Source organism: Poecile atricapillus, chromosome 20 (genome assembly GCF_030490865.1).
Source record: "Poecile atricapillus isolate bPoeAtr1 chromosome 20, bPoeAtr1.hap1, whole genome shotgun sequence".
Lineage (NCBI taxonomy): Eukaryota > Metazoa > Chordata > Aves > Passeriformes > Paridae > Poecile > Poecile atricapillus.
This window is the reverse complement of record NC_081268.1, coordinates 9,173,703-9,199,613: the sequence shown is the minus strand read 5'-3', so window position 1 is coordinate 9,199,613 and position 25,911 is coordinate 9,173,703. Positions and strand designations below refer to the sequence as shown.

The 25,911-nt window shown below is 53.8% G+C and overlaps 1 protein-coding gene across 3 annotated transcripts in view; it reads right to left on the bottom strand.

The window, feature by feature from the left end:
- Window positions 1-25,911, bottom strand: part of WHRN (whirlin) — a 39,601-nt gene that overhangs the window by 4,539 nt on the left and 9,151 nt on the right. For 2 of the 3 annotated variants that reach the window (XM_058853993.1, XM_058853991.1), the window contains exons 2-10: window positions 22,051-22,266; window positions 12,193-12,318; window positions 6,586-6,788; window positions 6,305-6,341; window positions 4,599-4,811; window positions 3,876-4,082; window positions 2,234-2,266; window positions 1,284-1,355; window positions 172-754 (exon numbers count right to left, since the gene is read on the bottom strand). In XM_058853993.1, the coding sequence (XP_058709976.1) occupies window positions 172-754; window positions 1,284-1,355; window positions 2,234-2,266; window positions 3,876-4,082; window positions 4,599-4,811; window positions 6,305-6,341; window positions 6,586-6,788; window positions 12,193-12,318; window positions 22,051-22,266 (1,690 nt within the window). The remainder of the gene's footprint in view (window positions 1-171; window positions 755-1,283; window positions 1,356-2,233; window positions 2,267-3,875; window positions 4,083-4,598; window positions 4,812-6,304; window positions 6,342-6,585; window positions 6,789-12,192; window positions 12,319-22,050; window positions 22,267-25,911) is intronic. The other variant, XM_058853992.1, reaches the window with a different exon arrangement.

The following is a 25,911-nucleotide window of genomic DNA, read 5'->3' as shown; positions in this document are numbered from 1 at the left end:
CCTCCTCCATGTAAACACCCCCAGTTGAGAGATGGCTTCAACCTTTGGATCCATCATGAGATGAGATCCATCATGAGACCTGAAACCTTGAGATCTGTGTCCTGTCTGCTGCTCTCTCTCTGAACACCCCAGGGATGGGGTTTTTTTCTGCTGGATCCTTTGTTCACCCACCTCTGGCCTGGGGCAGGGGCCTCACTTCATTGACGTCGGGCTCGCTGTTGGGCTGGTGCACCTCCACCATGATGAAATGCTGGTTGGCCACGGCCTGGGGGCTGCCCTTGTCCGGGGGAGGGGGCGCGGGGTGCGGGGGCGGAGGAGGAGGGGACGGGGACGGGGGGCTCTGGATGCCCTCTGGGGATGGGCTCTTCAGCCTGGCTGGGGACTGGACCCTGGGGAAGGGCCCGATGGGGTGCTGGCTGAGCAGGGAGAGCTGGGCGTCCGCCGGCCTGCGGGAGCCGTGCGGGGATGGGGAGATGGTGGCGTAGATGGCGCTGGGGGCAGAGTCCTCGGTGGACGTGGAGGCCGTGGAGGTCACGCTGACCGTGTCCTTCTCGGGGGTGCTGGGAGGGGGAGAGGGGTTTCGGGGGGCCACGAAGAAAAGGCCAGACTGGGAGGACTCGGAGGAGGGGCGCTTGGGCTTGTCCTTCCCCGGGAGCCGGTGCTGGGAAGAGGAGGGGTCCACGCTCTGGGGGGCTGATGGAGGAGGAGGAGGCTTGAAGTTGGGTGGTTCCTCTGGGAAGGAGGAGACATCATCCTGCCAAAGCAAGCAGAGTTTGTAGGACACCGTGCGCAGGTTCAGTGTCAGTGCACCTTCATCTCCTCACACTGACAACGGCTGAAGGAGCTGGCTGGGAGAGAAACACCTTCCTGACCAGACAGTGGTACAGAAACACCTTCCTGACCTGGCAGTGTTATAGAAACACCTTCCTGACCAGACAGTGGTACAGAAACACCCTCCTGACCTGGCAGTGTTATAGAAACACCTTCCTGACCAGACAGTGGTACAGAAACACCTTCCTGACCAGACAGTGGTACAGAAACACCCTCCTGACCTCCTGACGAGGAGAATAGGACTCCCAAATGAGCACAGCTGCACAACAACCCGCCCAACCTTTGCTTTGGTTTGCACAAGGCTGCTCCTATCCAGCCAGAACCCTTCTCCTGACCCCATCAGACCAACTGCGTTCAGTGCCTCCCCTTGGGGGTCGCTATGGCAGAGCTGCTGAAGTTGAGGCACAGCCCAGCACCCCCAATTTGCCTCCTGCTCCCACCCAGCTCCTTACCAGGGACACATCTGGCAGGGTGTTGATGCTGCTCTGGTGGCAGTCCCCAGCTCCCTCCAGCTCTGACGTGTTCTGAGAGGGCAGAGAAGGAAGAGAGAAGGAAGGGCAACAGAAATTTAAAACTCTCCTCCCCTCCCACCCAGAGCAGTGGGTCTCAGATGCAAAGAGAAGCCGCTGCCACTGCTTTGTGAGTCCAAAAATGTCACCAGGAAATGCCACACCACAGTTTTGAGGACATCACAGCTCCAGAAAGCCAGAAGGGATTTCCTGTGGGAATCTGTCAGTAGGGATGGGCCCAGGGAGAGGCCACGGATGCAGCCAAGCAGAGCAAGCCTGGCTGAGTCAGGGGGGGCAGAGTGGAGCTGGGGGTGCAGCATCTCTGCTTGGGGGGAGCATCCCCAGCAAACCCATCCTCACAGCAAACCCAGCCTCAGCCTCCCTCCCTCAGTATCTGCTGCTCTGGGAGGCTGAGCTCAGCTCCTGTCTCGCTGGCAGGGCTGTTTGGATGGGGCAGGGCACAGTTTGTGTTTAAGTGCCTGTTATTTATTGCAGGGTAAACAGCTGATTAGCTGAAACGCTGGTGCATCTGCATCTCCCCCAGCTGCTGGAGGCTGCTGCCGTGCCTGTGAGATGTTCTCGTCCCAAAATAGACACGGGAGACAATTAAGACCATTAGAGGAGCAGCAAAAACATTGATGCAAAGTGCTTTTATCCCTGTGGCTTCTGAAGGAGCCTTGGAGAATGAGAACACAAAGAAACAGCTTGTTCAGGGAGTGACAGGTAAAGGCCTCACTTGGGAAACCTTCCTCTGGCACGGGTGGTTTCATCCTCAATTATTCCAACATAAGGGAAGATGGCTTTTTAAAGAGAATCACAGAAGGTGCAGGAGCTGTGGCACCCCCTGGCCAGCCTGTCCTCCCCCTGCCCACACACACCGACCCAGCCCCTACCTCCATCAGGTCTATGAGCCACAGGAGTCGCTCCTGGGATGTGCCAGGGGGAGAGCAGAGGAAAACAAGCACAAAAATGAAAATGTAACATCAGGGAAGGTGTGGAACAAATGGGTGAGCAGAGAGAATCCTGGCTCGGTGCTGCCCTCATCCCCCCAGCCCCACCCCACAGAATCCACATCCAGCTGCATCCAGGACTGGGGGAGGGAACAGCCACAGGGGCTGAGGGAAGAGTTTGGGAGCCCTCCCCACATCTCCTGCTATCCAAGCACCCATCCACCATGAGCTGGTGCTCTTTGCTTGGCAGCTGTTTCAGCGAGAGCGGGCACAACCATCTCCAGAGGCAGCATTCCCATTGTCAGGCAGAGCTTGGAGCAGGGCTCCAGGTTCTTACACGGTTCTCCATGGTTCTTCCACCCATGGGAGAGGTGCCCCACAGCCAGGGAGGCCCTGCAGTGGCACCAAGGGACACGAGCTCTTGAAGGAAGCTTTTAAAGCAGAGCTGCCCACTCCCTTCCCTGTGCCTGGCGTCCCTCGCTGAGCCCAGGGCTGCTGTCCCAGGTGGGGCTGGGCCACCGCTCGTGGCCAGGCAGCCACGTTTGGCACGTGTTGTGGAGCAGGGGCACACCTGGAGCAGGTGGCACAGCCCCAGGGCAGGCACAGCATGAGAGCAGAGTGCCACGCTCGCCACACAATCCTGGCAGACCCGTGCCAGACCTCAGAAAAATTTTCCCAGCAGCTCCTTGGAGAGCAGAGCAAAACTCACTTTGTTTATGCGGATCCAGAAAGGGTCTCACTGAAATCCCTGCTGACCTGAGGCACTTGTGGATTTAACAGGACAAAGGCACAGTTCTGATGCTCTGACACTCTCTGGGGTCTCTCACAGGCAGGCAGAGCCCCAGGAAAGCCCCCTCCCCTCCCCAGCCCCATCCCACCCCCGTGGGCTGCTTTCCTCGCAGAGGAGCCAGCACAGAGCCCATTGTTCCTCCTCCTTTCCATGAAGGGTTTAATTTCCAAGGTTACTAATGCATTTATGATGAAAGGCATTTTATGGTGAGGAAATTAATTTGGGGGCTGTGTGCCTGCACAGTCTGAGGTGATTACAGTAACTTAATTAGACGGTGCGTGCGACAGGGGCCTGGCAGAGACGTGGGAGTGCTGCTGAGTGCTGGAGACTGGGCTGGGAATGGGATGCAGCTGCCTGGCCACTGTGGCTCCCAGTGGGACGGGGAGCAGGCAGCCAGCACCCTTTGGGAGGTGATTTCAGAGCTGCTGAACAGCAGCAGGCACAGCAGCACATTGCTGGGATTTCTGCAGCTCCAGAGGATTTCTGGGAGCAGGGCAGGCTCAGTCCCTCGCTGGGATGAAGGGACACAGGGAACAGCAGCACCTCAGTGCCAGGGGCACAGAGATACCCAGCAGCTCACAAATCACCACAGACAAATAAAAGCTTTGGGGGAATCCATGGGGGAAGCTCACAAATCACCACAGACAAATAAAAGCTTTGGGGGCATCCATGGGGGAAGCTGGCCAGGGCTCCCTGTGGGGTGAAATGACTTTACAGCACTGCAGGGAATCAGTTTGCTGCAGGGATGGCAGGAGGGGGTGCTGAGAGGAACGGGAGCAGGCAGGAGGGACGTACCCGGGCGGAGCTGACGGTGGTGGCAGTGAAGTGGCTGCTGGAGGACGAGACAGTGTCGCTGTAGGACATCATGGAGTAGGAGTCGGTGCTGGGCCCCGCGGGCTGCCGGGCCTTCATGGACTCGATCTCCCTCTTCAGCACCAGGTTGTCGAAGCGGTCGAGGTCTTGTGGGGAGATCACCCCCCTCACCTCGGAGAGCAGCGAGAACTGGCCAGGCACACACAGGCAGAGACAGGCTGGAGCACAGTCACATTCCTGGCAAGATGGAGACCTCCCTCCCACCATGGTCAGCACTGGCAAGGGGATGTACTGGCAGGTGCTGGAGGTTTGGTCCCAAATGTTACCAGAAGCTCATCTGCCACCAAAAACCAGCCTGCATCCCCCAGAATGGCCCTGGCACAGGGTGCCCAGGGAAGCTGTGGCCACCTCTGGATCCCTGGAAGTGCCCAAGGACAGGCTGGATGGGTCTTAGAGCAACCTGGGATAGTGGAAGGTGTCCCTGCCATGGCAGGGGGTAGAACAAGATGATTTTTAAGGTCCCTTCAACCCAAACCAGGGTGGAGTTCTGTGCTGGTTCCAGGATAATGCAGATTTGGCTCCCACACCCTGCCCCTTTCCCTGAGCAGATCACCTTGGAGTGATCAACACTGTGACAATGCCCACACTGACTCTGCTCACCCCACCAGCCCCGAGAAGCTGTCCCTGCCCCGGTGAGAGCCTCACCTTGGCCTGTGTGTTGAGCAGCTCAAAGAGGGCCATGACCAGAGCATCCACGGAGATGTTGCCCTCCTTGTACTCGTCCAGGTAGTAGCCCATGGTGGCTCGTTCCTGCTCGTTGAGCAGGTGCCGTGCCTGCTCCTCCAGCATGACGCGTGTCTGGTTCACCATGGTGCTCAGGGTCACCTGCGAGCCAGCCAGCCCCCGGTAGAACACGGGCTGCAGAGAGAGCAGAGAGGGCTGCAGAGAGAGCAGAGAGGGCTGCAGAGAGAGCAGAGAGGGCTGCAGAGAGAGCAGAGAGGGCTGCAGAGGACAGTGACAGCCCTGGGGCTGGCAGTGCCCTGCTCAGACAGCTGGGCTGCACCAGGAGCGCCTCTGCTCCGGGCTCTGCCCACCAGCCCTCTCTGCCTGTGTGTCACTGCCTGGGGGGAGCTGGCAATCACACTGGAAGGAGGATTTTGGGGATGGCAGGAGGAAGGTGCCCCCAGGAATTCATCAGCCTTTCAGTGTCACTGCTTTGGGTAACTCCAAAGCTGTGATCAGAAGAGCTGAGCTTTGCTCTCTGGGACAGGGACAGCAGGCAGGGAACGGCTGGAGCTGGGCCGGGCCAGGCTCAGGCTGCAGATCAGGGCAAGGTTCTTCCCCCAGAGGCTGCTGGCACTGCCCAGGCTCCCCAGGGAATGGGCACGGCCCCGAGGCTGCCAGAGCTCCAGGGATGCCCAGGGTGGGATGTTGCGGGGTCTGGGCAGGGCTGGGTGATCCTGGGGGTCCCTCCTGCTCAGGATATTCTGTGATTCTCTGATTCTCTGAGTTCATGCAGCACCAGTCAAGTTTCCCATCCCTTTTCAGCAAGTGGAGAGCCTGTCCCCGAGCCAGGCAGTGATTTAATCCCAGGCTGTGCTCCTCCCTGGCAGAACTGGGGGAACTGGTGCCACAGGAGACAGGCCAGCTCCCCATCCTGTGGAAAATGCACATTTTCCCCCGCTGCCAGCTTGAAGCAGACCCTAGTGAAGAAAGAGCCACTGGCAACCAAAGGAGCCCCAGGGAGAGACAAGCCTGGCTGCAGATGAAAGGCTTTTTCCCTTGGAGAGGGATTTCTTAGGGGAGGTCCTTGGTGTTTCCTCCCAGACAGAGTTGGCACAGGGAAATGGAGCCAGACAAGACCCTGACTATCCCAGACACAGAGAGGAGTTGAGGCTGGGGAACATGTTTTGCCAGCAAAGACTACAAAGCTGTTATCAGTGAGAGCCACGTGTGAAACCTCCCTGCTTAATTTCCATTTAAATTTTCCATTTAAAAGCTTTGCAGGGAGGTGTGGGGAGAAGATGCTGGCACAGAGCTGCAGGCACAGCACGGGGCGAGTCCCTGTGCCTGCTGCAGCTCTCAGGGCCCAGACAGCCACCACGAGGAAGGAATTATGGTCACATCTGCAGGGTTGAGGGATTCCCCACACTCCTTATCCATGGGTGATCATTGCCCCTAGCCCACTAAGGCTGGAGGGCACCAGAGGTGCCTGGAAGTGGCACAGGAGAGGGGACACTGCTGTGTCACTCTGTAGAACGCAGCTGCCAACACGGCATGGGGAGGAGAAAGGCCCATTAAAATCCCAAACCAGCATCCCTGCTATAACCAGGAGCAAGAGGTCCCTCCCTCCCATGGAAAATAAACCCCAAGAGCAGTGATGTTTTCCCAAAGCATTGGGAATGTCTTACCCTGGCTGCCACGTCCATAGCATGGTCACCCACTGCCCTGCGAGGAGGGAGAAGATCAGTTAGCACCGAGAACCTGTCACTTGTCACCTCCTCTCCTCTCTGGAGAGCCAAAAAGGCAGGGGACAAGGGGAAGGGACAGCATGACATTGTCCACACCCCCTCCGCCCTACGGGCCAGAGATGCTTCCCTGATACAGGAGCCCGGATTGGGGAGCTCCATGGGCAGGCTGGGGGTGCCCACCCTGGGCTGTGAGCCCCCCAAAAAGCCGCCCAGGCACGCACCCCGCCGAGCTGAGCAGCGTCTCCCCGAGCTGGGAGCTGGTGATCCAGCGGGTCTCGTCCACGGTGGTGCGGGCGTGGGGCAGGCGCCCGATGTCCTTCACCGTCATGATGAGGTGACGCGAGGACTTGAGCAGCTTGACGGCCTCGTCGTGGGGGATGCTCAGGAAGCTCCGGCCGTTCACCTCCAGGATCTGGTCTCCCACCTGTGGAATCAGGAGGGTCCTTGGAGCTTTCCCCTTGGGATTAACGCTTTCCCAGTCTAACCCAGCTCCGGGGGAGGGACACAGCAGTGGGAGGGAGCAGGGAAAACGCTGTTGGATGGAGACAATCCCTCACTCTGGCAGCCAGGGAGGACCAGGCTGTGGAGCCTGCTCAGGATCCCAGCTCAGACTCATCTGCCCAGGCTCCTCCATCAACCAGACCAACCCCAAAGAACATCAAAGCCTCCAGCCCCAATCCCCACTCTGGGAGGCCAGGAACCATCTGTGGAAGCCCCAAACCTCAGATCTCTGCATGCAGGGTCTCACCACAGCCTCCTGCAGCATCTGGGACAGCTGCACCCCAGCTCTCCTCTCCTATTTCCTCCCCAGCTGCTCCTAAGAGATTTCATTCATTCTGTGAGCAAGATTTCATTTCATTCTGTGAGCAAGGCCTTTGCTGGAATCAAGAGTTTCCCTGACAGCCTGGCCTTGTTTAGACACATCTAAATCTGGTGCTTCACCCTTCATCCCAGCTCCTCTTCCTCTGTGCTCCTCCTCACTCCTGTATCACAGCTCACCCTGCTCCTGATAAACCACATTTTTGAAACTGCCTTTTCCTATCTTTGCTTAACCACAGGCCTCAGCTCAGCTCCACCAAAACACAGCACAGGATTTTCTTCTCTGCCTGGAGAGGGAAAAGTTCCAGAGACACAAAACAAAAATGATCAGAGGCAGATGAAGGTGCCTGTGAAAGGACAGATGGAAGAGATTAGGCCTGTTAAATATAGAGAGGAGGTCATGTGGGGGGCTGGATGGAGCTGGACAAAAGAACGCTGGCAGAAGCCAGAGAAGGGCTCCTGATTGCCCTTCCCTCTGCCCAAAGGACAGAGGAGGCTCAGGGAGGATGCTCAGAGTGGTGCTGAGGGGAAAAAGGACCAGGAACAAGAACATCATGGAATCTGGGTTGGAAAAGGCCTTGAAGATCATTGAGTGCAGCAGAGCTCAGCTCCACGTTCAGCTCCATCCAGGGACCCTGAGTGGATTTGCCTCATTCTTCACCATAAATTTCAATAGTTTGTGTTGGAAGTGACCTAAAATATGCCAGAAGTGTGAAGAGAAGGATCCCAGGGGGAGGCAAATGACACAAATGACCACGCTCCCAACCATGGGGCTCCACAAATATCTCAGGTTCCCTTCAATTTCTGTCAGCTTTAAATCCACGGTCAGAAAATTGCTGATTACCAATGAAACAGGGGAGGGGAATTGTGCCAGGGCCTGAAGTGCCAAGAGAAACACCTGCCCAGGTGCACAAATATCATCTCCCAGGTCTTTCTGATCCATCAGGCAGCTCCATGGAGTGGATTTTGATGCTCAAACAAGGAGCACCAAAACAATAAAAACCCAAATTTGATCAGGCAGTTTTATTGCAGTTACGAATCTTTAATGGGTTTCCATACCAGGGATTAAATTTTCATGATTTTTTGGTTCAGGACAGTTACACAGGTTTAATAATCTTTCTTTAATTTCTCCTTTTTAAGGGTGAACCAAGAGAAACCTGGCATATTCTCATAACATCAGGGAGACCAGAGGGACCCTGGATTTTTTGCTAATTAACATAGATAATAATTACATTTTTCCCCCCAAATTCAAGGACAAGTGGGAAAGTAACAAAAACACTGCAGAGATGCAAAATACCCATCTACTGAAACAAAAGCTGACCCTGAGAAATGATTTGCTGTATTCACAGCTCCAAACTGGCACAGAATAAAAGAAGTAATAAAAAGACATAAAAAAAAAAAAAAATAAAACACAGGAAAATTATTGCCCTGGATATTTCAGGAACTACTTTTCAGTTGTGCTCAGCTAATGGTGGGTGGATACCCAGGATGTGCTGAATGCTTGAACACCTCTGAAAATGTGGATTATTCTCATTTCTTAGGGAAAAACGTAGCCTGAAATGCAGGGGCTGAACACGACACGCAGAAAGTGACAGACCATGACAAGAAGAGAGCTTGGAAATAACACCTCGATGACAGCCCTGGCTCCTTCTCCTCCTGCAGACACTGGGCAAGGGGAGCTGCAGTCAAGAGAAACTTAATGGGCTTCAGACAAGGGTTCTGAGCACCTAAAGTCTCTTAAAAATAATCAGAATTGGCTCTGGGAGAAATTCAATCATGCAGAAAAACAGGCAAGAGATTTCAAATGTGAGTTAAGGTTAAATGGCACCAAACTGAGCTGGGAATATCAGGGCCAAGGGGTGCCAAATGGGCTGGCACTGGCATCAGCCCTGTTTAAGGCCACTAAAGTGCCAGCAGAGAGGCTAAATGACACTGGAGATAGCACTAAAGTAAAAGGAACCTCTCTCCAGCACAAATAATTACCAAAAGCCCTCAAGAAATTAAAGATACGGGCAGGAAAATGTAGGGATCGGTTTGGAATTGACCGAATGAAGGCTCGCAGTAAAGGAGGAGGTGCTCAGCTTCTCCAGGAGGGAAAGGGCTCAGGGCATGATCCACGTCCAACAGAGCCTGTGGGAAGCGTCCAGGACAGATCTGGGAGCAGGACAGGGAATGAGGGGATGTGGATGAGTGAAAATGGGTCCTGTTCCCATTGGCACTGCAGCCCAGAGAGCAGGAACACACACACAGAGGGGACACGGGAGGGAAGGGGCTCTCTGGGGGTGGCACTGATGGGGGGATGTTTCTGTGGCCTCCCAGGAGAGGAGATTTCTGTCCCCATCAAGGTGACACCACTGGAAGGACCAGGAGAAGTGTTACAGCTTGGCTACCACAACCACAAACCTCCTGAGTGACTTCCTCACTTTGCAGCTCATTCCCAAACTCTGAGAGAGCCACAAGGCTTTTACTCCATCTTCTCTTTTCCAGGGTATCTGTCTGGGTCCAGACCTCAAAGCTCAGTGCAGCTTTCAAGGGGTGGAATTGGGATGAGGGGCACGAGGGGACCCCCAGGGAGTTTGGAGATGAAACCAAATTGTGTCCAGGGAAGGGAATGGAGCTGGGAAGGGGCTGGGGAATTCCTGAGGGAGCTGGGAAGGGGCTGGAGAATTCCTGAGGGAGCTGGGAAGGGGCTGGAGAATTCCTGAGGGAGCTGGGAAGGGGCTGGAGAATTCCTGAGGGAGCTGGGAAGGGGCTCAGCCTGGAGCAAAGGAGGCTCAGGGGGAATTTCTGGCTCTGCACAAGTCCCTGGCAGGAGGGGACAGCTCAGGCTCTGCTCCCAGGGAACAGGGACAGGAGGAGAGGGAACAGCCTCAGGCTGGGCCAGGGGAGGCTCAGGGGGGATTTTGGGAAAATAAGGAAAACATCCAGCACAGGCTGCCCAGGGCAGTGGTGGTGTCCCCACCTCTGAAAGGATTTAAAATCCATGTGGATGTGGCACTTGGGGACAGCAGCCTTGGCAGTGCTGGAGGAATGGTTGGACACGATGATCTTGGAGATCTTAAATTACTCTTTGTTCTATGACAGCCACTGCTGACGTAAAATCATTCTGCTCTTCCTATTTACAGTCTCCCTTTCCCTCTCCTCTCATATCTGGATAAATATGGATGGTGGCAGCCCTTTTCACCCCAGCCCTCATTCTGGGAACTCAATATTGAGTTGTTTGCTCAAAGCAAGCTCCCTGGAATACGCTATTCCTGATTTAAAGGTCAAGGAGAGAAAACAAAAATGGCTTAAGGAGGAGAAAGAACCCAAATCCTGACAAAATACAGCAGCAGAAAAAATGAGCAAGGAAGAAATCAGGGCCAGCAGAGCCAGGAACAGCATCAGGAGCTCAGCTCGTGCCGGGCACCGCTGGGAACGTCACGAAGGAGGCAGGAAGGACAGAAGCTGAAAGCAAACAAGGCTGACTCACCTCCCTCCTCTGCAGCCCTCTGCCAACCCCCACTTTTTCACTCCCCAAACTCCCTCACAGGCAGCAGATTTTAAAACATGCCCGAAGAACACATTGTCAGAAGTTTCATGAATGAATAAACATCAAGAAGGCCAAGGCCAAGACTATGAATATTTAGTTATTGATTGACTGCAGAGATCCTGGTTTCTGCTGGAATTCTGCCTGCTGAGGGAGCAGAACAGCAGCACCTGGACCAGCACCAGCAGGGTTGCACCTCCTCTGGGACCTTCATCTCTGTTTCTGGAGCTTGGAAAAGTTTCTGGGCCTCAGAGAAACTTCCTTGTGTTTTCCTGACTTTCATTTACCCTTCAATCAAAATTAAAGGGAAGTGAAAAACGTTAATTTTAGTTATTAGAGTCCGAAATTGTGATTTGGTGATACAAGGAGGTAAAAATGAAATGTCTGGCAAATTTCAGATTGGTTTGGGTTAAAAGGGACCTTAAAGCCCATCCAGTGCCACTCCTGTGTTTAGGGACACCTTCCACTGTCCCAGGTTGCTCCCAGCCCCATCCAGCCTGCCCTTGGACACTTCCAGGGATTCCAAAAATTCCTGGTGCCAGGGCCATGGCAGTGCTGGTGAATCCACCTGGGCAGGTGAGTGAGGCCTCAGCAGACACCAGAGCCCAGCCCATTTCTCCTCAAATGTCTTGATCTCATCCTCAGCACCAGTCCAGGGCACTGAGAGGACATTTCAGGGTTTAACATGCATCAGATCTCAGCTGACACACAGAAGAGGAATGGGAAATATGGAATAGGGAAGAACTGACCCTCAGAGCCCGTGAGAATGCACTGGAGGAAGCAGTGATTGGATGTCATTGCAGGGAATTGGGTCATTTACAGGGAAAAACACACCAGAAAAGAAACTGTGGCTGAAGTAAAATGATCCAGCCTGAGGAGTCTGAGTGTCAAACGTGCCCCATTTCTGCCTGGCACACAGAGACATCCCATTGCTCCCTTTCCTACTTATTCCACTGGTGAACACACACAATTTTAACCCCAAATGTCCCTTCCAGGATCAGCTGTGATCCCAGCACGTTCAGAGAAGGGAACATCCTGAGTTTTGTCTTTTTTTTTTCCTTTTCTACATTCTCTCTATTCTTTACACATTTATTTGGAGCTCTGTGGCTTTTCCATAGGCACAAAACACATTCCAAATTCCCTATCCCATCTTGGCTCTCCCTGGGAACCAAGGCCAAAAAACAGCTCTTTGAGACACATTTTCACCAACAAAGTTCAGTTTCCTCTGAGAAGGGAGGATTTAGAAGAGGCTTGAACAAGGGGGGAATTGCATCACCACTCGTGCTCCTAATTGGTGATGGTTGTCAATTATGCTGATTTGCTAAACTTATAAAACTGTGTTCACCCCCAAAAGGGGAGGATTTTTTGAAATTTTTTCCACATTTTCCCCTGGATGCCTCCAATAAAGACCAACCTTTACATCACCTCCTATACTGATATTACCTTAAAAGTGTGTTTCACCCTCTGGGATCACTCTCACCTTCAAGCCAGTGCTCTCTGCCTCGGAGCCCTTGTCCACACCCGTGATGTAGATGCCCAGGGAATACTCTGCCCCTCCTCGGATCATGAGGCCCAGGGATTTCCCCTCGTTCAGGACCAGATTCACCTGCAGGGGAATAGGAAGAGACATTTATGAGGTGTCCAAAACAGAGGTGGGACACAGCCACAGAGCCTGGGCTGGACAGCAGCTCCCGTGGGATTGAGGAGGCAGAGGCAGCACCAGGAGGAAAAGCTCTGGAAGCTTCAGAGAGCTTCAGAGAGGTTCAGCCACACGAGGGGCAGCACATGTGGGTGGATTTTCAGCCACACTGATCCCCAGCAGTTTCCCACTCTCTCCTTTTACAGGTGCATCCCTGGGGTAGAGGCTGAGCTGAGAGTGACCCCCAAAGCCCCATGAGCAGCAGTGGGGTGGTGCCAGCCAGCACTGGCTGTGAATTCCCCCTCTGGCATTCCTGCCTGTGCAAACAGAGCCAGGATCCTTCTCCACCCATTCAGACTGGGAATGAGCCCAGCTCCAGCTGTTCCCCTGTGCAAACAGAGCCAGGATCCTTCTCCACCCAGACTGGGAATGAGCCCAGCTCCAGCTCTCCCCCTGTGCAAACAGAGCCAGGATCCTTCTCCACCCATTCAGACTGGGAATGAGCCCAGCTCCAGCTGTTCCCCTGTGCAGGGCCACCCCACAGCACAAACCCCACAGGGGGCTCCTCTCCCAGCCACCTGCCTGATTACCTCCAATTAACAAAACCATGAAAACCTCCCCATAGACCCAGCACTTTGTGGGAAACATTCCCACAAATTCCCTCTCCATGTGGGAAGCATTCCATATTTCCCACACCCTGCCAGGCAGCAGCTGGACAGATGTTCTCCCCACCAAACTCTGAATTTCAGAGCCAGCTTCCACCTGCCTTCATCCACCCTCTCCTCCTCACAGGGCCTGCCAATGTTTGGATGTTCAGGTGGGAATTTGGAGTGCATGAGCAATGCTCAGCTCCCTCGAGGACTCTCCATTTAAAATGGCCTTTGTTCACTCGCTGCATGACACTTTCTAAATGAATAACTCCAGGGTTATTTCGTTGCTTTGCTCCCAAGTTTTGAGTCACTTCTGGAGGAAAGCAGACAGCAGGAATAAAAACAAATGAGAAAAGCCAAAATGTGTTTCACACTGATAGAAACAACCAGAAACACGCTGTTTGTGAAGGGCATTTATATTGAAACCCCTTCGCTGCAGTCAAACCAAAATCTTCCACATTTACTTGGACGGAAAAATAATTCTCAGCTTCAAGCCGGTAATTAATCCATCTTTCTAGAGGACACAGCATCACAGAGGGAATTCAGGCCAGTCTTAGAGTGGCTGGTATTGAAAACCCATTTTCTATCTTGGTGAAGGAAACACAGAAATCAACAGCAGGACACAAATCCAACTAAGGCTCCACATTTTGGATTTAGAGAAACGGATGCAAAAAAACCCTGTAAGACATTAACTACCTGCACCAGCATCCTCCTCTGAAAAACCTGATGTTCCCTGGGCTTCCTTTCCCTGCTGTAAAGGGCAGAAAGTGCTGGAAACCATTTTAGCATTGAAGGATTATAAAGGAATTACAGAGACCTTCACGCTCCAGGCTGGAGAGACGAGCTGGGCACTGGACCCACCCAAAGGAGCAGCCAAGGGAATTTTGGTTTTCTCCTCACAGGGAAATCTTACTCTGGAGCACAGAACACTTTGCTGAGTGGTTCTGAAAATCAGGAAAAATATTCAACTTTTCTGAAGTGCTGTTACCTCCCAGTCTGCCTGATGGAATCTGCTGTAAGTTTTTCACCCCACCAGGGCTGCGCCTCTCCAGAAAATTCCCCAGATTGGGAAAAATACAAGTAGGAGAAATGCAGCGAGGTGCCTGGAATCCCAGATCACATCAGAATAGACTGGGAATGACAAAATTCCCTCTGTAAGTCCCCAAATGACATTTTTACGTGCTGGGGTTAGCAGCAGGAGGGGCAGCTCTGCGTGCAGACATTTCCATTTCCCTTTAAACACTATCCTGGTAAGCTGAGAAGCTGCTCCCCCCTCATGGGGAGAGCATCAGATGGAGTAAGAGATACCCCCTGTCCCTCTGCTGCTGAGGAGCTGCCATGTGAGCTGCTCTGTTCACCCCTGCACTGGGAAAACTGCGCTTCCAGAGGCAGGAAAACCACAGATACAGAAAAAAAAACCCCAAAAAAACCCTCCAGGATTCCACACTGAGCCGTGCAGAGAAACCTCAGCACTCCTGGAAAATCCATGGCTGCTGGCAGCCCAGAAAGTTGGGTTGCTGAGGGCTTAATTGCATCTCTTAATCAGCTAATAGCTCCCTGAACTGCCGGGAACAGCGTGGCACAGAGCAGGGAGCAGGCAGGGAGCATCCAGCTCATGGACACAGCAGGGATTTCGGGAATGCCTGGGGAAGGGAGGGAGCACTGGCAGGCACAGGCTTAGTGGGGTCAGGCTGGGGAGGGAAGGTGATGCCTTTATGGGGCTACCTAAAAACAGAGGCCAGAAATAAATAAATAAAATTTTATCAATTAATTAATGAAAATAAATAAAAAGCAGTTCTGTTTATTGAGGGGCCTTCAGGGATATTTTGGGCAGTCAAAGCCCCCAGGGGCTGCACCCAAAATGGGCCACAGCTCACAGGTTTCACACTTTTATAAGTTTGGTCCATTTGCACATTGGGGGTTCATCCCCCAATTCCAGCTGCAGGGAATGAAGTCATTTCCCCCAAGTTTGCTGCCCCCAACTCCCTTTTGTTCCCATCTCTGGGTGCCTGAGGCAGGGAGGTGTCCTTGGTGTCCAGGCCTGGAGAGGAATTGCTGTGTCTGCCCAAAGTGGGGAAGCAGCAGCAGCTCCCAGTGTGTGTGGAGTTTGGAGTTACACACTGAAGAACTGCAGGGTTGCAAATACATGGAAAATATAAAAGCTAAAATCCTGAGGCATCAAAGGAGCAATTGAGGGATAAGCTGATTGCCAGGATGAAGCAAAGGCTGAGCCACTCCAGGCTTAGGGATCCCAGGGGACAATTTGCACTCTCCTTCCCAAGGTGTTTGCCTCCAGTGATGGGAACAGCACAGGGGGGTGACAGGAGGGGTGGCCCTGCCATCAGCACTGTCACTCTGCCAGCCTGGGGTGGCACTGGAGCACAAACCCAGCTGTGTCCAAGGAAGGAGCTACACCAGTGACCAGGCTGGTGCTCCCAGTGGTTCCCAGTGGTGATCCAGGGCCCCTCAACACAGCATTCCCTGGGCCAAGCCCCTCTGCTGGTGCCCTTCCATTCATGCTGGCACACGTGTGATAAACACTCCAGTGCCAAGGCTTGGCCCAAACACAGAATTTTGGTTCCATTTCCACTTTATGCTTCTACTCTCCCCCTCTGGCTGAAGCTCCCTCAGGGTGAGAAGCTGTAACATCCCTCAGGGAGAGCTGGGATCACTCTGAGCTCCGAAATCCAGACTGTCCTGACACCATCCTAAACCAGGCAGCAAACAAGGGCAGCTGCTCTCTGGGGGAAACTGAGGCCACCACAGATAATAGAATGGTTTGGGCTGGAAAGGACCTTAAAGCTCAGCCAGTTCCACCATCTTCCACCATCCCAGGCTGCTCCCAGCCCTGTCCAGCCTGGCCTTGGGCACTGCCAGGGATCCAGGGGCAGCCCCAGCTGCTCTGGGCACCCTGTGCCAGGGCCTGCCCACCCTGCCAGGGAACAATTCCTGCCCAAGATCCCATCTAATTCTATCATCATTCAGCTTAAGGCTGTTCCCTGTGTCCTGTCCCTCCATCCCTTGTCCCCAGTCCCTGTCCTGCTCTCCTGGAGCCCCATTATGTCCTGGGGGCTCAGTAACCTCCAGGCAAGGTCATTCCCACAGCACCATCACTGCCCAGTCCCCACCTCCTTCCCTGTGCCATTCCCAGCCCCAGGCCACTCCTGCGTGCATCACACAGAAACATTTGGAAGTCCAAGGTCACAGTTTTAATTTCTGTTTCAACACTGAAACATCTGCCATCTCCTGCAGCAGGAAATAAAGGAGAAAAGAATGCCATCATCAGGGAGGCACTCGCTCCGAGCCGATTCCTGCACAGGATTTCTTCTGTCTGGGTTTATGGAATTACCTGTTGACAGATTCAATTTTGCCATTAGAGAAAGGCCTTTCAGACAGGAATTAGGCTGCCCCAGAAGGGCTCAGCACGCAGCCGTGTGGCTGAGGAGGTTTCAGCCATGCTGGCAGCTATTTCCAGGCCATTACTGCTGCCACACGGCACAAACAACGCCTTGGGAGGCTCGCAGGGCTCATCCTCCTCCTGCTTCCCAAGGAAACCCCACAGTTTGTGTCTAGACATCCTGCACACAGCCAGTGTGGGGAGGCAGAGCTGGCTCACAGCCATTCCCGGGGTCCTGGCAGCAGCTGGGGGGTGGCAGGGCCATCAGAGCTGTCCCAGTGTCACCCCCTGCCCAGGACAGCGCCCCAAGGCCACCCAGCACCCAGCACTGGGGACAGGGAGCGGCTCCCAGGGCTGGGAGGTGACACAGGGCACAGGGCCAGTGCCCAAACCAAACCCTCTGCCCATCCCCAGCCTCAGTCCAGCTCCTGTTGAGCCCAACGCTGCTTCCCCATGGGGCTCACACACCAAGTGCCACTTTTGGGTGCTTCCTCTACTCAAAAGTGCCTAAAATAACCGGGAGGTGGAACTGCTGCCCCTCAGGGTGGGCTGGGGAGTGACACAAAGGGCATTTGCTGGGACAGAGCTACAGAATGCCCGAGGCAGGAGGATGACTCCTGGAAACATCAAAGGCCAGGCTGGGTGTGGTGAAGCTGAAGATGCCCCTACTCACTGCAGGGGGTTGGATTAGATGGGGTTGAAAGGTTCTTTCCAACCCAAATCATTCCGTGGTGCACCAGTGGCTCACATCCCATATTCCAGCCCCCCACGAGCCTGGAGAGCCTTAAAAGCTGTAAACAAAATCAAACCCCAGCAAGGTCAGAGCAAGCAAACAGTGAGAGACGTGGGGAGCTGGATCACTCACACTGCAAATGTCATTACAAACTAATAGCAAGAAATCCTTCCTTCCCTCTCCTGCATCTCTTATCCTTCATGCTCAAGTAGTCACCAGCGGTGTCTCAAACATTCAAGCCATGCAATATTAGCACAGATATTTTATGGTTTTTTAAAATAATAATTACTGCTACTTTTGGCTCCAGAACTGCCTGAAGCTGAGGAGATGCTCACACTCTCTTTATCATGTTTTCTTTCTTCTGCTGCACCAAAAGCTTGCAGGAGTAAGCAGCTCCCCTGGCAATAAGCACATTAAGGTACCAATTCAGCTGATGGAATGGTGCTTCTCAGAGAACTCGCAGCCCAGCACGAGCAGAGTGCTCTGCACACTTCATCTTCCTCCCAGCACAGCAGCACCTCCGAGTTTGCGCTGTCTGAGGGTTTCCAAAGTGCTTTTAATGAAATAAGCTGTCAATCCAGAGCTCCATCAATGACAATTCACAGCACAAATGGCTCTTGCTGCTGCTGTGACAAATCCAGAGGACTCTAAGCCCGGACAGACGATAAAAATCCAAGTGCTCTGAAGCAGAAGGTGAGCACAGGAAGCAGGTCCCAGCTTTCCAGCAGGCAGTGACATCCTGGGATGGGGCTGGGGGCTTCCACCTGGCTCCAGCAACACTTCCCTGAGCTTTGCACTATTGCAAACTAATCCTTTCCTATTGCAAACCAATCCTTTCCTATTGCAAACCAATCCTTTCCTATTGCAAAACTTCCTGACCGCTGGTGACTCCACCTGTGGGCACAGGGCTCTGATGAGCCACTGGATTCACCAATCCCAACTACAGGAAAATGCTAAATTTGGGAAATACAGCACCTGCCACACACAGCACAGCCATGGGAAACAAGGATCTGTAACACCTTGCACAATCACAGGCTGAACCTGTCAGCATTCCCTTAATCCCCACCTCCCTTCTCCTCGTGGTAGGTCAGGGCTGCTCTGAAAAGCTGGCCCAGATCTCAGCACCCCCTCTGCTCACCCAGAACAGCCTCTGAGCCCAGCTCAGGGCAGGCTGGATTCTGCCTGGAATGGGATGGGGAAAGCCAAGCCAGCTGCTGAATCCCAATCCCCAAATCCCTTTGCTGGGGATTCTTCCACAGCTGGAAGTGAAGGAGCCCCTGTGGCCGCAGGAAAATGTGGATAAAGCCATGGGCTGGGAGAACCAGACTGCCCAAAGGAACCCTGTTCCACACCTCATCCCACCAGGATGATCCCACAGATCCCTGGATGGATCACTTACACCTCACAGAGGGGGTTCCCATTTCAAGCCTTGGGATAACAAATCCTCCTGCCTCGGGATAATCACCTCGGTGACAAACCCATCCTTCCAGGCAAGCTGGAGGAAGAGGCAGCCAGACAGGGATATTTCCACTGCCTGAAGAATGCCAGATGCCTCCAGCAGCCTTGAATTTAACCTTGGGAGAGCTGGAAACATCCCTTTGACTCCAGAGGTGTTGCAGCAGTGGATTCGCTCGCTGGGTTCCATCGCTCCAGCCTCTGCTGCAGGGCTGGGGCTGCTCTGCTGTGCTTCTCCAAACCCTGCCTGTGCAAAACCTTTGGCACATCCATTCCAGGACATTCAGATCAATTAGAAATAGGAGAGAGTGGGATAAAAAAAATTAACCAGTTCTCCCCTCAGAATGTAAAACCACCCACGAATCAAACAGGCCTCGGTGCCTGTCAGTTCTGGTTGACTGGGATGAATTATCCAGGGATGTGTTGCATTTATTTGCATTTTTGTGAACAGAATAACCCCACTTTAACAGCAGGTAATTATATATCTGTAGCAACCCATAAATCCACACATACAAATAGAAAAGGAGAAATCTGGAGGCAGGTTGTTCCCCTCTTCTGGGACACGTTTTCAGCCCTCCACGCTGCTCAGTAATTCAGGCCACAGCGACTCAGCTCGTCCCTGCCCTGCAGGCTGTGTGCAGCAAATGTCACACCAAACACCCCCTGTCCAACAGCAGCCAGGGCAGGCTCTGCTCGCTGCCAGCAGCTCTGGGTGGGGGGAATTTCTTCCACCACCAGCTGGCACAGCAAGGAACCTCTGGATATGGAGGTGTCTGGGCAGCCTTGAGCATTTCAGACAGGTAACAGCCAGTAATTTTCCTTTTTTCTGCTCTTACAGATGGGAAATCAGGAATGAAGGCTACTGCAAAGTGCATTCCAAGCCTTCTACACTTAAAGCAGTGACCAGTGTCCCTGCTGGAGTGGCACCAAGGAGTGGGGAACTCCTTCAGGAAAGGTTGAACATTCCCTCTCCATCCCATCTCCATCACTGAGAGCTTCAAATATTTCCTGCAGTTGTCATGGATTCTTCCCAGGTTAACAGAGTGCCCTGTCCTGGGGTCAAAGTGTGATCCTCTGCTGGAGAGATCCAGAGCAGGCTCCAGGGGGATCAGAGGGATGGAGCAGCTCTGCTGGGAGGAAAGGCTGGCAGAGCTGGGATTGTTCACCTGGAGAAGCTTTGGGGTGAGCTCAGGGTGGCCTTGCAGAGCCTGAAGGGGCTGCAGGAAAGATGGAGAGAGACAATTGACAAGGGATGGAGGGACAGGAGCCAGGGAATGGCTCCCAGTGCCAGAGGGCAGGGCTGGATGGGATATTGGGCAGGAATTGTTCCCTGGCAGGGTGGGCAGGCCCTGGCACAGGGTGCCCAGAGCAGCTGGGGCTGCCCCTGGATCCCTGGCAGTGCCCAAGGCCAGGCTGGACAGGGCTGGGAGCAGCCTGGGATGGTGGGAGGTGTCCCTGCCATGGCTGGGGTGGCACTGGTTGATTTTAAGGTCCCTTCCACCCCAAACCAGTGAAGATTGTCTGAAGAAGCCAAAGAGCTGCCTGGCTGTGTGGAGCAGCACTGAGGAATGGAAGGACACAAGCTCAGATTTTGGAAGCACCTGGGCAAAGGTGCTCACACCAGGATGAGCAGGAGCACACACAGGGCTGGGACTTCACCCCAGGGCCCTGCAAGTGGCCAGGACCACACGAGGCTGGGACAGGGGCAGGGGACTCTCAGATCTGTGAGCATTTCATGTTCACACAGAGTGAGGACTGAAGGGATGATGTGCACAGAACAGCTGCCCACAGCTGCCCACAGCTGCTGCTGCTCTGTCAAGGTGACACTGGGTGCCAGGGGCTGGGTGACACCAGCCAGCACAGCCTGCTTTTCTCCTCTCCTTAAAATAAAAAGAATAGGCCCTTCTCCCTTGTGGCCCACATGAATATTTCATCAGCAAACTGTCTCATGCTGTATTAGATTTTTCTCTCCCTCTGGCTGAGATGGGAAGCTCACAGACCCTTCCAGAGCATTTCCAGGAGCTGGGGACATTCTGGGCACAGACAGAGCAATATCAGGATAAAAGGATGGAAATAGTCAAGGCTCCAAGCAATTCTGTGTCTTTGGGAAGGCGGTGCTGACTCCTAGGACAGCACTTTGATATTCTGTGGGTGGCAATGAGGAAACACCACCTCCTGCTTGTACAGGATGAGGTTCCCTGTCCATCTGTCCATCTGTCCCTCTCTCCTCGGGCACCTGAGCACTGTGACTCTGCAGTGACACCTCTGCAGGCCTGGCTGGCCATGGCAAGTGTGAGGGAGAGGAGACATCAAATCCCTGAGATCAAATATTGCAGCTCCAACAGCCTGTGCTGGCTTCCCTTACACCAAGGGCTGTTTAAAGGAGGGCAGCTCACAGCAAGGGAGCAGGGCTGGAAATTCCATGTGCTCATGGTTTCCTTCTGGCATCCAGGCCCAGCACTGGCCACACTCCCCTGGTGTCACTACAGGAGCCATTCCCTTCCCTGATCCTTTTTCCCTCACCAGGGTTTTCACTCAGGCCCCTCCTGGCCCAGGCTGCTTCTCCCCCAAATGGAAAAGGAAAATAATCTGGTTTATTTCAGAGCATTTGTAGGAGAGAAGAACTGGAAGGGGGGGGAATTATTATTTTTTTTTTTTACTAAGACAGAACTGCCAAGAGAGGGGAAATGCCAAGAAAGCCTCATAGGAACACCTGAGGGAAGAGCTGAGCTGCAGGAGGAAGGGCAGGATGCACTCAGATCCAGCCCTCCACAGCCACAGGTGACACAGACTAGAGGAGACCTTAAATCTCATCCAGTGCCACCCCTGCCATGGCAGGGACACTTCCCACTGTCCCAGGGTGATCCAAGCCCTGTCCAGCCTGGCCTTGGGCACTGCCAGGGATCCAGGGGCAGCCACAGCTGCTCTGGGAATTCTATTCCAGGGCCTGCCCACCCTGCCAGGGAACAATTCCTGCCCAATATCCCATCCAGCCCTGCCCTCTGGCACTGGGAGCCATTCCCTGGCTCCTGTCCCTCCATCCCTTGTCCCTCTCCAGCTCTCCTGGAGCTCCCTTAGGCCTTGGCAGGTGCTCTGAGGTCTCCCCAGAGCTGTCCTGTCTCCAGGCTGGACAGGGATGTCAGTCTCTCAATGTCCAACTCAACAACCTCCTGTTGGGAAAAGCCTTAAACCCCACTCCTGGTTTGGTTCCTGGCAGGACCTTCCCTGCCAGACCAGACTGGGCAATTCCTCCCCTCCAGCCCAGCTCCTCCCTGCGCCAAACAGGAACAAACCCAACCCATCCCATCCTGCAGGACCCCTGGGGGCAGGCAGGGGGGACAGCTACAGCCCAAGGGATGCCAAGGGAGAGCCAGGCAATGGAGAATCACCCAGATCACACAGAGAGGGCTGGGACCTGCACGGGCAGAGCCCCCCAGGGCTGTGCCTGATCCCTTTTTGCTCACCTTCTTCTCATCCCCCTCCTGCAGGAGCTGCAGGTGGCTCCTCTTCTCGCTGTCCCTGCGCAGGGAGCTGTTCTGGTGGTGGGGCAGCCCCGTTGGGGGGGACACGCTGCGGCCCTGGGGGTCCACCCAGGTGTAGATGTGGTTGGTGACATAACCCCCCGGGATGCGTCCCACCGAGTGCACCGACAGGTTCAGCTTCTTGCAGCCCTTCAGCACCTGCAAGACAAGCCAAGGACAGGGGGTTAATGCCCACAGGGCCACCTGGGCTTCAGGCAGACACAGCTTTGCACTTCTGGAGGCTTAAAGATCTCCAGCTCCTCTGCAGCCGGCGACTCAGTGATGGAGCTGGTGGGGAAAGCCGGGATTTTTCTGTTCTTTCTGTTCTTTGAAGCAGAGTTAAGGCAAAGCTGCTGCTGAGATAACAGAGAAAACCTTTCCCATCAGCCAGGGAAAGAGCAGAGTGAAGCAAAGAGAGGAGGTGAGGTGGGCAGAGCCATGCCCAGGATGGGCTGAACCTGGGGCTGAGCAGCTTCTGCAGCTCTGGAGAGGAGGCAGAGCAGGACAGGGAGCAGTGCTGGAGGAGAGAAGCACTGATCCTTGTCCAGAGTCCTCTCCAGCTCTCACAGGGCCCCTTTAGGCACTGGAAAGTGCTCCAAGATCCCCCTGGAGCCTCCTCCCCTCCAGGCTGAGCATGGATGTCAGCCTCTCAATGACAGCAAACAAAGCCAGGGTGGGAAAAGCCTTCGCTCAGCCCCAGCTCTGTGCCCACAACTCCAACCTCTGCCATTGGAAAAGCTCCTGATGCCTTCAGGGAACATTGACAGCACTCCCAGAAATTCAGCCGAGTTACCAGCTGCCTTCCCCAGCACAAGCAGTCAATTAATGACTGGAATAATTACTAAACACATACACACACTTAAAACAGCATGCACAGAGATGACCTTGGGGGCCACAGGAGGTGATTTGCAATTGTTCCTCTGCCCCTTCGGTTTCCACTGTGAGAAGCTGACACAGGAAACATCAATTAATATAGAGGAGTTCTCCCTGGGGACAGCTGTAAGTGCTGATCCCTCAGGAACATCAGCACTGCAGATCTGCTCTCAGAAAGGAGCTGTTTGGGGTTTTTTCCCATGTATACATCATTTTGATGAGCTGCTCCTGCAAGGTGTCCTGTCCCCACGGAGCAGAGAAGCTGCTGAGCAAAGCTTGTGGCTGGGAAGAACTAAAACCAGCAGTAAAGCTCAGTAAAGGGGGAAATTGTCAGTAATAGTGACCTGGCAGCAGTCCTGTCCCTCCCTGCCAGAGGCATGGAGAACCCAGCTCAAACCCCAGCTCAAACCCCAGCTCAGCATCTCCATCACACACAGAAACTTGGCTGCAAAGCTGGCACACGCTCCCAAGGTCACAGTGTGCCCGCAGGGCTGGCACAGGGACTGCCAAACCCATCGGGACACCCACACAGCACCAGCTCCAGCCCCTGCTCCTGCACCTTCCCAGTCCTCAAACACATCCCTGCTGGGCTGCCAGAGGTGTTCACCAGCTCCATCCTGCCCAGGTCTCTCTGGGATGATGGAGCAGGTTCTGAGCCCTCTGCCCACTCCAGGGGACCATTCTCCCACGGGCACCGTGGCTGTGCCAGGCTCCAGGGCACAGAGCCTCCAATGTTGATTCTGCTGCCAGCCCTGCTTTTAAAGCCACCACAGCAAGAGAGAGGGCCAGAACCTGCCCACACAGACAGTACAGATCATCCCAGCTCCCTGGGACAAAAGGAGAAGCTTTTCAGCAGAGTTCTAATCACAGAATTCCAGAATCACTGAGGTTGGAAAAGACTTCCCAGACCATCGAGTCCAACCTGAGCCATCCCCACCTTGTCCCCAGCCCAGAGCTCTGAGTGCCACCTTGGCCTTCCTTGGACACCTCCAGGGATGGGCACTCCAAACCTCCCTGGGAAGTTCCAAGGCCTGATCACTCTTTCCATGAGGAAATTCCTGCTGCTGTCCCCCCTGAGCCTCCCCTGGCCCAGCCTGAGGCCGTTCCCTCTCCTCCTCTCCCTGTTCCCTGGGTCTGTCCCCTCCTGCCAGGGATTGTGCAGAGCCAGAAATTCCCCCTGAGCCTCCTTTGCTCCAGGCTGAGCCCCTTTCCCAGCTCCCTCAGGAATTCTCCAGCCCTTTCCCAGCTCCCTCAGGAATTCTCCAGCCCCTTCCCAGCTCCCTCAGGAATTCTCCAGCCCCTTCCCAGCTCCCTCAGGAATTCTCCAGCCCCTTCCCAGCTCCATCCCCTCAAGGTCCTTCCCAAACTGACAGGCCCAGAACTGGACACAGGATTTGAGGTGGCCCCAGCAGTGCCCAGCACAGGGGGACATCACAAAGGACAGGCTCTGGGTGGGGATTTTACAAGGGAATCATTTTCCTCCCAGACACACAAATAATCCTGTGTGCACTCACTGCAACCCCAAAGCCACAGCAGAACTCATCCTGTGAGTTTTGTGGGAAATCAGATTATCTGATGGGCACACTGAACCTCACCCAGCCAGCCCTAAATAACAAATTCCACCTCCTTAATGCTCTGTGCAGAATCAGACGCTGCAGGCTGCATCTCCTCTCTCTCAGGGATTTGCTGCCTGGTGTTCAGTGCTGCTGGGTTTTGCTCCAGCCTCAGATGAGATCTGGCTTTGCCCCTGATGTGTTTGAGGACCATGGGGTGGGAGGTTTAGGGCTGGCACCGCAGTGTGCATGCTCACCTGCCAGCAGCACAGCTTAAAGATATCATTTATGTGATTCTGGGAATTAGAGCCAAAACCTTTAGCAGAGGAACAGTCACCAACTGCCCAGAAATGTCATCAGAAGCAGCAAGTGCCAGAGAGAGGGGCAGATTGATTCCATGAGGCCACTGATCCCCTAACAACACTCTATTTAATTATCTGTCAAGTCCTCTGAGAGGGAAGGAGATCGTTTTAACTGATCAAAAAAGGAAACACACATCTCGTGTGCCACAATTACCTTTAAAAAAGCCCCATAAAACCCAAACAGCTCCCAGTGCATCACGTTCTATCCTAGGATCCAGAGTGACCCTTCTGAAACCCTGCCAGCCTCACATCACCGAGGGCTTTCCTCTCCCACCTTCACCATTTTCCCCCTTTTATTCCTCATTTCCCAATATCCCTGAGAGTTTGTGTAAAAACATCTCCAAAAAGCTGCCCAGAAGGAGCACAGATGCCAAAAACCAGTGGCAATTAATCAGCAGGATCCTCCTGTCAGCGTGCCCCTCGCAGGGACACAGCTCCTCTGCACCTTCCCTGCTAAGGAGAGGAGAAATCAGCTCCTGTGGGAAGGAGTGGGAAGATCCCAGTTGGATACTGGGAGCATTAACCATGAGCCATCCTCCCCCTCGCCACAGCCTCAAGATGCTTTTCCTTCCTGGCAGGAACAAAGCTGGATTAGCTCTGGGAAAATGGGCATGGAATAATGGCTATGGGATAACGGGTGTGGGATATTGGGAATGGAATAATGGCTATGGGATAATGGATGTGGGATATTGGGAATGGAATAATGGCTGTGGGATAATGGATGTGGGATATTGGGTATGGAATAATGGCTATGGGATAACAGTTGTGGGATATTGGGAATGGAATAATGGCTGTGGGATAAAGGGTGTGGGATATTGGGAATGGAATAATGGCTATGGGATAATGGATGTGGGATAATGGGAATGGAATAATGGCTATGGGATAAAGAGCATGGGATATTGGGAATGGAATAATGGCTATGGGATAACAGGTGTGGGATATTGGGTATGGAATAATGGCTATGGGATAACAGGTGTGGGATATTGGGTATGGAATAATGGCTATGGGATAACGGG